At 27.4% G+C, this 12,286-nt stretch overlaps 1 protein-coding gene across 2 annotated transcripts in view; it reads left to right on the plus strand.

The window, feature by feature from the left end:
* Positions 1–12,286, plus strand: part of LOC100214825 (dynein axonemal heavy chain 7) — a 106,202-nt gene that overhangs the window by 52,503 nt on the left and 41,413 nt on the right. For both annotated transcript variants that reach the window (XR_010638995.1, XM_065799301.1), the window contains exons 35-47: positions 3,592–3,723; positions 3,801–3,896; positions 3,983–4,108; positions 5,146–5,205; positions 5,312–5,449; positions 5,527–5,679; positions 6,902–6,999; positions 9,562–9,759; positions 9,835–10,051; positions 10,269–10,576; positions 11,323–11,464; positions 11,580–11,812; positions 11,930–12,110. Coding sequence is in view for 1 of the 2 variants with exons in the window: in XM_065799301.1 (XP_065655373.1) it covers positions 3,592–3,723; positions 3,801–3,896; positions 3,983–4,108; positions 5,146–5,205; positions 5,312–5,449; positions 5,527–5,679; positions 6,902–6,999; positions 9,562–9,759; positions 9,835–10,051; positions 10,269–10,576; positions 11,323–11,464; positions 11,580–11,812; positions 11,930–12,110 (2,082 nt within the window). In the remaining variant the exon portion in view is untranslated. The remainder of the gene's footprint in view (positions 1–3,591; positions 3,724–3,800; positions 3,897–3,982; positions 4,109–5,145; positions 5,206–5,311; positions 5,450–5,526; positions 5,680–6,901; positions 7,000–9,561; positions 9,760–9,834; positions 10,052–10,268; positions 10,577–11,322; positions 11,465–11,579; positions 11,813–11,929; positions 12,111–12,286) is intronic.

Consider the following 12,286-nt stretch of genomic DNA (forward strand, 5'->3'; position numbering starts at 1 on the left):
CGGAGGATTCTATCTAATACACGGTGTTGACAACTGATAAACTGAGGTTTGTTGATGCATTTCTCTGTGAACATTCGTTGCAATATTACAACAACACCATTCTTTTTTCCAGTGTTAACGCCGGTGGTATCTGCAACAATCATCTGTATTGAATTCTATAGGTAAAATTCATTAAGTACTTTAGAATTTCCTTGAGCAATAGTTTTTACCCTGCCATCTACCAAGCCCAGGACATCCAATTTGATTTCTTTTCTTTCATTTTTTACGGACGACCACTTGAAGATCAATTTCGTTGATATGCTTGCCATCAAAGTGTAAGGACCAACTTTCCATATGCAACTTTTCAATCATTTCTTTTTTCAGCTTGATTACCTCTTTGATTGTTGACTTGTAAATAACTGATTGGCATGGAGTTGGGATGTCAATGCCTTCACGAGCCAATTGCTTGCATATGTTAGCAGCTTTGTTTGTTGATTCTCTTGTGTAGGTCACCAAGTTGACTGCAATTTTGCTTTTATGATGTTTTCTGCTTGGTGTAGTAGTCTCATCTTAGTCTTCTTCATTGTTTTCAAATGATGATGAGTTGGATGACATATTAGAAAGTTTTTTTCTTTTAGAGAGATGGATTGTTTCTTTACTGGCCTCTTGGTCTGTAGAGTATCCCTCTGTTCCTTTGCTTTTCAGTTGGAGATGGTACAATCGCTTGTCCTCAGAAGATAACCATCTTCCATCCACTTTAGTAATATCAAAAATTTCATCAAGGGGTTCATAGCTTCCCTGCTTGACACATTCATCATAACATTTTAGTATTTTATCAAGCTTTGTTTGTATAACTTGATCAGATACATGAGGAAAATTCAGTTTATTCTTCCACAATTTGGTGACTTCTTTGGAAATTTCGCTCTTATTCACTATTTGCTCCTTTCTTCCTTTGATTTTTGGTCCAAGGAAATGGTAGCGTCTGATAATTTGCTTTTTGGAGAGGCATTCTGCCCTTTTCTTTCAGAGAACATTCTTCCAAAGGGACCATTCTTCTTCTTTTATGAGTCTTTAAACTTTAACAGATTATTGGTCCAGACATCCTTGTTCTTCTGAATGCTTCTATTAGTGAGTCCAAATAATCGTATTTTTACAGTATCCGGGTAATCGAGTATTTATTTTTTTAATTACCCGGGTATCCGGGTAAAGGAAAAAAAATTTACCCACACCATGTTGTGTTAATTAAATTTAAAATAAAATGCAACAATTTTAGTTTTAAATCTATTTTTTATTTAAAAAATAATACTTTAAAAATACAAGTTTGTCAACCGTTTCCATTTTCAACTGATTTCGGGTTTTTGTGACAAAAGCTGAAGCTACCGAAAACACTCTTTCACTTACTGTTGACGTTGGTTGTATTGTCAATAATGCTGTAAAAAGTTTTCCAATAGAGTCACCTCGTTTTGAACAATCTTTCTCCCACAACTTCATTCTTTTTTCCAATGTGGATTTTCTCTCATTATTTTCTTTCGGAACAGTCATAATTAATTCAATTGTTTTTTGGAGTTCATCATAATTTGAAACCAAACCATTATTTGAAATTATTTCTTCATATTCAATTGTTAACTCTGTATCCATCTGTGTGTTTGCAGGATCTTCATTGAACAGCCTTTTGAAGGTTTCTTTAGCCAATAAATGAAAAGAACTTTTTTTTAAATAAGTAAAATGGCAGGTAATCTCTGGTTTAGGATAATTTCCAGATTGTAAAAAACACAAGAGTGATACAACATCCTCATTTCATCTTTTTTCAATTCTTTTCTTCAAAGCAGTGAACATTTCCATGGCTAACTGCGTATTTGTTTCTTTTAGTTTGTTTAGCAAAAAAATGCATACTCCTTCAGCTTTTAAAAGATTATTATTATCTTTACTGAGCTCTTTAACAGCAAGCTCAACCGGTTGTAAAACATGTGATATTTCTTCTAAAACTTTCTAAACTCCCACTTTTTTTATAAAATACATCAAGTACAGCAAGATGTATAGCATGGTTGTAGCATAACTGAGAAAATGGTAAATTATTTATTATTCCATTTCCAACTGATTTTGTGTTTTTTGAAGAAGACGCATCAGTTTCATTTGTGTCGCTTAAATTTCTTTTTTGTAAAGATATGCTATGTAATTTTAAATGATTAATCATTCCAGTAGTTTTAGATCCCGGACGTTGAATTATAGATTTGCATATGTTACAAACTGACTCCGATTTCTCTTTTTTTGTAAAATATTTCCATACCTCTGATTTTTTCGAAGACATTTCTGGGTATATGTAAATAAATCACTAAAATAAAAAATCACAACATAAAAATTGAAAATTGAAATTTATATGTATTTAAATATGCATTTATTACTTGAAATTTAGTACATTTTACTCAAAACACTTCACTTACCTAAGACAGCTATATATATTAGAAAATTAAGTATTTGTTTTATTTATTTCACAATTTTTTTTTTAAATATTTCACTTTCTTGCAAATTTTACGTCGTACAACTTCAAATTACAAATGTTATTTATTTTATGTAACTTAGTTAAAAATATTTTTAAAAATTAGTTAAAAATCAATGGTTGCTAAGCAACTTTATTATAGAAGTAAAAGAAGAAAAAACGGTAGAATACCGATACTCGATTGATTAATAGTTAAATGAATGTGCAATATTTACATTTTTTTGTTTAAATATTATACTCGATACTCGAAAAAAATATTCCGAGTAGTCGACTACTCGGAACTTGCTTATAAAGTATCAATTACTCGGGTACTCGGGTAATCGATAATCGTAATTGGATTACCTAGCTACTATTGCTAGGCTTGTACATCGCCATGTGTTGCTTCTGTAATAACTATAAAATGAGATAAGCAGCTATATATACACAGTCTAAATTGTTCTAGAATATTCTAAATTGTTCCAGAATGTTGTAAATTGTTCTAAAATATTTTAAATTGTTTTAGAATATTCTTAATTGTTCTAGAATGTTCTAATTTGTTCCAGAATGTTCTTAAGTTGTCAAAAATATTCTAGAATTTTCCGAAATGTTCTAAAGTTCTAAACACATCTAATCTATACAAGTTTAAAATGATTTTCAGCAAAGTCTAACGTATTAGTAACAAGATTAAATAAATGAGGGTTCGTAATTTTAATTGCGAGGTGACTCTTTTTTACAACCTTGAAGAATTGAGCATGTTTTCAATGTTTTCTAACAAAAGTTCATCAATTTGTGACACAGGAAATTTTTTTTTTTAAAAAAGTCAAAAAGTCATAACCCTATTATATATATATATATATATATATATATATATATATATATATATATATATATATATATATATGTATATTATAAATGTATATATATAAATATATATATATATATATATTATATATATATTATATATATATAATATATATTTATATATATATATATATATATATATATATATATATATATATATATATATATATATATATATATATATATATATATATATATATATATATATATAAATGATAGACAGATATATATAGAGATATAGATACATAACAAAATCTTAAATTTTTTCAAATCAGGAACTTTCTCCCACAAATGATGCAAACCTAGTGACTTCTTGCATGAATTTGATGGATTGTTTTATAGAGGATGTTACTAAAGAAGATAATTTTAAAACCATTAATGATGCTGAAGTTACATCATGGTTAGAGGTAATATTTCGGTAATATTTTACAAATAATTATCTAAACTTTTTCATCAAAAAAGTTTATTAAAAAAATTTTTTTAGTCCGTATTTCTGTTTTCATGTGTATGGTCATTTGGTGGCACAGTTGATAACAACGGAAGAACAATGTTTGATTTATTTTTTAGAGAAATAATGAATGTGAGAGTTAATACATTTTTATTCAAATTATAAATTTTGGTTTTAATATTTATTTCAACTTATTTATCTACATATTTATTTTTTAGGGAGCACCATCACTTGAATCGCAGAGAAAATATGCTATTTTAGATTCTGTAGATGAACCTAGGAGACCTTATCTATGTCCGTTTCCTAACCAAGGCTCTGTTTATGACTATCATTTTATCAAAGAGGTATTTTTAATAGTGTTATAGTAATTCGTTTAGAAATACTATGGAAAGTTGTTTTTGTATTTTGCATCATTTCACCATGTACTAAAACAGCATTAGATTTCAGCAAGTGCTTTAAACACACTTGTTGAAATGTAACACTTATTACGTGAAATAAAACAATTGTTACATATATAATTATTAAATACTTTTGTGTTTCAAAATATTCAAAATTACAGCATTGAACAAGTTTTTGATATTTGAAATATTTTTTTAGCTTTAAAATAAATGTTATGTTTTATGTTTTTAAAATGTATCATACAAACAAGTTCTTGTTACGAATGAAAGAGTAAAAAAAAGTATAAAAAATTATATCTATTTTAGGTAGTTTTACTGAATTTGAATGAAATAACCATTGCAATGTGCACTGAATTGCCTTAAACGTATGCAATAAATTGCTAAAATAATATGCCATTAGTTACCATCACAACATAAGTCAAATAATCACAACATGCATTTAATAACAATTATGATACAAATCATATAAGTAGCAGCTGATCACTAAGAAAATATTAAAAGCAGTTTTTATTTCCAAAATTGGAAAATTCAACTAATTTTATTAGATTTTATCTGGAGCCTAATGATTCAATCAGTGTGTGCATGATTCAATAATTTTTTTCATGATTCAACCAGTGTTTGTATAATCAACAAATGTTCACATGATTCAACTAGTATTTGCATAATCAACAAATATTCACTTGATTTAATCAGTATTTGCATAATTAACAAATGTTAATATAGTTCAACGAGTTTTTGCATAATCTACAAATCTTTACACGATTCAACCAGTATTTACAACTAGCTTAAACAGTCAACTAGTGTTGACTATTTAAGTTTATATTACATGATTCTAGCTGTGTTTGATTTATTGGATCTTTGTTCACATGATTCACCCATGATTCTTGTAAATAGTTATTTTGTTATCTACAATATTACAATTAAATATCTACAAGAAACTTTTCTTTATTATGACAAATATAATAAAAACAGAAATGTTTTAGGGCATGGGAAAGTGGAGATTATGGACAGATGACATAAGTGAAGCTCTTGTTATTCCTAAGGTTAGCTCAGGTTTTTTAAATTTTTATTAACTGTTCTTGCAAATTATAAATGGCTTATAAAGTTTCCTAAATTTTAATTAAAGTCTGTAGACTATTTTTTTTTTAGGATGCACAGTTTAATGAAATAATTGTTCCAACCATTGATACAGTTCGTTACACATACTTAATGCAAAAATTAATTAATCACCAAAAAAGTACACTTTTTGTTGGTCCTACTGGAACAGGAAAAAGTGTTTATATTTCTGTAAGTTGATAAAATAAATTTTTAAATTGTTGTTTATTTCTTGATCTTACTGATTTTCTTTACACACTTACACTCAGGACTTTTTACTCAGAAGGATTGATGAAAAGTACAAACCTACAATCATAAATTTTTCTGCACAAACAAGTGCAAATGAAACCCAGGACTTAATTATGTCAAAACTTGATAAAAGAAAAAAAGGATTGTTTGGTCCGCCAATTGGAAAAAAATCAGTATATATTTTTTATTTTATTATTTTTTTTTTGTTAAGTTTTTATTAAGTTTTTAAATTTAAAAATTTTATTAAGTTTTTGTTTTGATCAAATTTGATCAAGCCCTATCTGCATGTTTATGTAACTCAGTGTAACTTTTGTAACTCTTGATTTTAAGTAAATAGTTAATTTTTTTTAAAACATTTTTACATTCATTTGTTATGAAATTCAATAGAAGGTAGTCTATAAGGAATTAAATGGAAAATTAGCAACTAAGGAAATTACTAGGGAATTAAATTTTGCACCTAAACTATCAACATAAACAAGTAACAATGTTGTTATACTATTATAATTAACAATTTATTACATTTTTTCTCTCCCATCTTAAATGCAAATTAAGATGGGAATTAACTGAAGTTTATGACAATTTTTTTTCTCTAATTGCAAATTAAGACTACTTATTACATCAGATTCATATTAGCTTTCCTTTACCATTTTAAAAACGATCTAATGTATATGTTTTTTAATTTAAAGTTAGAAGTGTGTTAAGTCAGACAAAATTATATATACATTTGTGAGCTTTTATATTTATGAACAAAAAAGAGCATTAACTTTTTGACATGATTTTTATATTTTTTATTAGATCAGAAAGTTTTGTACAATATAACAATTATATTAGGTTTTTATGGTTAACTTCTGTATTGACACACAAAAAAATATTATCATGAGAACTCGATTATTAAACTGCATGCTTTTGTGATTTAAAAATTATATAATCCAGTCTTCTCCATTTGAATTTTAATGCTAGCATGCAAAAATGCGCTGACAGGATGGTCTTTTTTAAGTTAGCCTGCGCGATTTAAAAAATTCATTCTTTTCTGCTTTTTAAATTAAAAAAGTATTTTTCACAAAAGTAGAACAATTGAACAAAATAATTTTTGTTACAATTTAAAACTAAATTTAAAGCTTTTATTTATTTGGCAAGTGCTTTTTTATGCGCTCGCCAAAGTTTTTGCAGACGTGTGGGTAAGTGCTAAAAGAATTAAGCGCGAAAGCGCTGGCTAAACTGAGAAGACTGATAAACATAATGAATAATCTTGTAGTGAAATTTTTGTAGTCAATTTAATGTGTGTAACTGTCCCCTTCCTCAAGCAGGAAAAGAGAAGAAAAAGGGTTTGATAATTTTTAGTGACCTATTATTTTGTTTTATTCTATAAAATATTATATATTTTTATTCTTAAAGATAATTTTTGTTGATGATTTGAACATGCCAATAAAAGAAAAGTATGGAGCTCAACCTCCTATTGAACTGTTGAGACAATGGTTGGACCATTGGCAATGGTAATAACTTTTAATATGATGTGCCTCGATTTATTATAATACAATGCAAAGTATACAGATTTTTAATGTTATGCTCAAACATTTTTTATATATTGTATTATCTTATAGCCTATATTATATTTTTTTATTATTTAAAATGATAAGAGAATATAATATAAAATGTATACTACATTATAATAAATAAATAAATAGAACATTTTACTAATAAATAAAGTATGATAGAAAAATCATATTATACTTAATAAAAAAATAAATATATAATATATTTTAATAACAGAATAAAATAATAATATAAAAAATATATTACATTGTAGTAAAAAAAATAAATGTATAATATTTTAATGAAAAAATAAATATACAATTTATTTAAGAATAGATTTAAAAAAATATACAGTGGGTGCTCATATTATTAGAAACACTGTCTTTTTTTTGAAAATTATGTGTTAAAGGTTATTTATTATAGAGATAAAAAAGTTGCAGACTATTTTTTCGTAACTTTTGAGTGTTGCGGTCTATATTTATTACAAAAAATATACTTATTTATATTTTTTTTAAAATAATTCCACTATTGTACAAGCTAAAGATTACATATTGGTGATTTATTTTAGTATTTTGTTATCCCTCCCTTGGCACTTATTACCGCTTCGACACGTCTTGGCATACTTTCTATGCATTTTATTGCATTATTTTGAATATCTATGTTATTGTGCCAGACTTTGATCATCTTTTCAATTAATTGTATTTTGTTGGTGATCATTTCAGAAGCAATTTCCCTTTTCATGATCTCCCACAGATTTTCAATAGGGTTTAAATCTGGTGAGTTTCCAGGCCATGGTAGCACTGGAATTTTCTTTGCTTTTAGGTACTCTGTAACCTTCTTTGCTTTATGGCATGGGGCAGAATCATGCATAAATGTAATTTTTTGGTTATTTGGGAACTTTTCCTTCAACTGTGGTACCAATCTTGTGTCAAGAACTTTTATGTATTGGTCCTGGCGCATAGTTCCCTCAACAATATATAAGCGCCCTGTTCCATGTTCACTAATGACAGACCATACCATTATACTTAGAGGATGCTTTACACGTTCTAAGATGCAATCTTTGTGGAATTTTTCTCCAGCTCGTCTACGCACAAACTGTGATTTGTTCATCAATATCTGGATTGTTGATTCATCCGAGAAACATACCTAAACAACATCAAAAAAACTTATAAGTCAAAGTTTTAATGTAGGCAAATCTCTAAATGGAATGTGTACAATTATAAATGAAGTACTTACATTTTTCCAGTCATCGACGGTCAAATGCCGATGACTTTTAGCCCAAGCAAGGCGTTTTTGTTGCATTGCTAGAGTGAGCTTAGGCTTTTTAGCAGGTCGACAGCATCTAAATCCTTATTCTTTGAGTCAGCGACGAACTGTCATTGGAGATACTGGTATTCCAGCATCTTATATTAAAGTGGTTAGTATTCGCCTAGGCTTATTCCTATTTTCTAGGCAAATATCTCGTATTTTTCTATCGTCTCTTGGCGTTGTTAGCTGTTTTCTACCACAATGTCCTGTTCGTTGAGGAGTATAATCAGCATTTTTGTCCAGATTTTTTTTTATTCGGTTGACTGTTGCCACTGAAACCTTTGTCATTGATGCTATACACCTTTGAGAATAAGAAGTATTCTTCAATAATGCTCCAACTTCTCTTTTTCCCATATTGAACAAAACACGTGATTCTAGTAAACCGTTATAGAAGTCAAATTATATGTAAAAATATTGATTTAATTATGTTCAACTGTAAAAAATAGACATATAAATAGAACTCAATAACAAAACAATAAAAAAATCTTTGAAAACTTTAAAAAGAGAGCAATACACAAACAGCACTTCACGCGACAACAACACAGGTATAACTGCCAAAATTGTCAAAATTCGGGAAAAACCCTATAACTTCATAATGAGATGTAATGCAATGTTGCCAAACTCCCAGATTAAAGTAAAAGGTACATACATACTATTTGTAAAATAAAAAAAATTATTTTGTTAAAATGTTTTGTTAATTTTGAACTTTATTCACAAAGTTTTTAGAATTTGGTCGTGTTTCTAATAATATGAGCACCCACTGTAATATAAAAATTTATTGTATTTTTATATAAAATATTTTAAATACTTGTAAAATATTTGATAATTATTTATTAACAATTAAAAAAAAAAACAGAACTATTATTGGCTTTTTAAGGTTATTCATATACTATTTTTGTGGGACCTCATTAGAATGTTAATACTTTATTTTAGTTACAACTGTAAAATGAAACACTGTGGCTGATAATTAAAAATAATACATGCAGGATGTAATGATTGTTTTTCAAAACATAATGCTCAAAAATAATGTAAAAAATTAGTTTAACTTTAATTATTTAGAAAACGACACAAACATTTACATATAGTCTAAGAAAATAAAAAACTTTTTATATATATTAAAATGAAAAAATAATATTGATAGTTCTATGCTTTATTGTTTTAGAAAATTTGTGAATAACATTAATTTTAGTTCTCTGTTAATTAACTATCATTAGGTATAATGTAAGAGATACATCACCCATTTATCTTGTGGATATTCAAATTATGGCTGCTATGGGTCCTCCAGGTGGTGGTCGCAATACAATAACACCACGATTTTTGCGTCATTTTAATACAATAGCAATTAATGATTTTGATAATGTGCAAATGATAAAAATATTTGGTACAATTACTGAATGGCATTTTAAAACGAAGTAATAGCTTTGAATAGTTTTGTTAAATTTGATTTAATTATGATAAAAAAATTAATAAGTTTATATACACTATAGAGAATTCCAGCAAGACTTTGTTACACTTGGTATAGAAATTATTAAAGCAACAATTGTTTTGTATACAAGTGCATCAGCAAATCTGCTTCCAACTCCTTCTAAATCTCATTATTTGTTTAATCTACGGGATTGTGCTCGTGTTGTGCAAGGTTTACTTTTATCCAGTCCTACTACAATTAACAGTTTAGAGTCACTTAAGCGTCTTTGGGTTCATGAGGTGTAGTTTTTTATATTTGTTGTCCTTTTGAGGAGTGATCTTAACTCTTATCTGAATTATATATAATTCAGTGGGCTCAAAGCCTGTTTTAGACATCTAAAACACATAGTAATATGTTTTAATATGTTTTTTTATACTTCTTAAACACATCTTGTGCCCACAGGGTTTCTAGAAGATGTTATTAAACGACTATTAAACAAGTGATTTTTTCTTTTAGGTTTTTCGCGTTTTTTATGATCGTCTTGTTGATGATATTGATCGTACATGGTTTGTGGAGAATGTCAAAGAAATTATTAAAACCGAATTAAAAACAGACATCAATCAGCTCTTTATTGATCACAATGACAATGTAAAAGATGATAGAAATGAACTTCAGCAGATAATGTTTTGTGACTTTGTAGTAAAATCAGACTCAAAGCCATATTTAGAAGCAATTGATATTGACAAACTAAGAAAGATTTCTGAAAACTATTTGGATGAGTATAACAACTTAAGTAAAAAACCTATGAATCTTGTACTCTTCAGGTAACTTTTAACTGATTAAATAAATTAATATAATCAATTATTTATAAACTTGTAAAATCTAATGAATATAACTATAACAATGGGTGTTTAATAAAAATCTGTTTTCAAAATGTTTAAAAGTTAAAAAAAGTTCTTGTAATTAAAAAAAGTATTTTTTATTAAAGTATCATAATGATGGATAATACTTATTTTAACTTGATCTGGCTTCATCGCATTATTATGAAAAACTTATATTAAATTAAAAATTCAATAAAATATATGGCCAAAAAACCTGCCAAAAAAATCAGAATGTTGCCTAATTGATGACTAAAATGCTATGCTAAAATGAATGATTGATGCATAGAATTGGAAAGTAAAAAATCTGAAAAAACTTCCTATTGACTTTGTCAAGTCAACTTGTCCTTGCATTGGAAAAATCAAAAAATAATAGAAGAAATTTATTATTAAAACTAATAAAGAAATAAACGATCTATATAAACATTTTTGTGTTTAATTTGTAGCTTAAAAACTTAAGGAGTAACAGCAATTTATAACTTACCCAAATTTTTGTTTAACATCTTGATATATGTGAATATAATACTGATATAAAAATATTTTTAAATAATCCACTCTAGACACACATACAAAAAAAATATACATACACGATACAAATCTGAGTTTGGTCTTTCATAACTTGGTCACATCTTTAAGTTGTGAAAACCAAGTTGTAAAAAGAAAAAAGTGTTATGAATCAAATTTTCTTGAAGGTTTGCTATTGAGCATGTTTCTCGAATATCGCGTGTTTTAAAGCAACCCCGTGGCCATTGCTTATTAGTTGGTATTGGAGGAAGCGGCCGACAAAGTTTAACAAGACTAGCATGTTTTATGGCTGACTATGAAATGCATCAGGTAATCTGAAAAAATTATTTTCACTTGATTTCATAGCAAAACAGATATTCAAGTTATTTTATTCAACAAAAAATGCTTTAAAAAATGTTTTAAAAAAATCATAAAATGTTTAAAGGTTGAAATTGGCCGTGGTTATACACGTAAAGAATGGAGAGAAGATTTAAAAAAAATACTGCGAAAGACTGCAGAAAGTGAGGTACATAGTGTCTTCCTGTTTACAGATACCCAAATTAAAGAGGAATCATTTTTAGAAGACTTGAATAATCTTCTCAATGCGGGTGAAGTACCTAACTTGTTCCCTTCTGATGAGAAGCAGGAGATATGTGATAAAATGCGACTAATTGATAAGTATGTCTAGGTTTTAATGAGTATATTATCAATATTTATTTTTAACTTGCTTACGCAATTAAAAAATAATAATAAAAATGACAAAAAAGTATTTAAGTAAGAAGTTTATATTTTTAGACAAAGAGAAAAGTCAAAGCAAACTGATGGATCTCCATTGCTTCTTTTTAATATGTTTGTTCAACGAATAAAAGAAATGTTACATATTGTACTTGCTATGAGTCCTATTGGTGAAGCTTTCCGAAATCGATTAAGAATGTTTCCTTCCATTATAAATTGTTGTACAATAGATTGGTTTCAAGTATGGTTTTTTTAATATGTTTTTTTATTAGTTTTTGATGTAAAAGTCATAGTCTTCAAAGAGCTCTTTGATGACTGACTTTTTCATTTTCATAATTGAATTTGGTGGTAAAATTATTTACTTTAGGTACTTGGAGTTTTGCTAAGAATTCAAGTCCAGGAAATATAAATAATTGA

This window comes from Hydra vulgaris, chromosome 06 (genome assembly GCF_038396675.1).
Source record: "Hydra vulgaris chromosome 06, alternate assembly HydraT2T_AEP".
In the NCBI taxonomy this organism is placed as follows: domain Eukaryota; kingdom Metazoa; phylum Cnidaria; class Hydrozoa; order Anthoathecata; family Hydridae; genus Hydra; species Hydra vulgaris.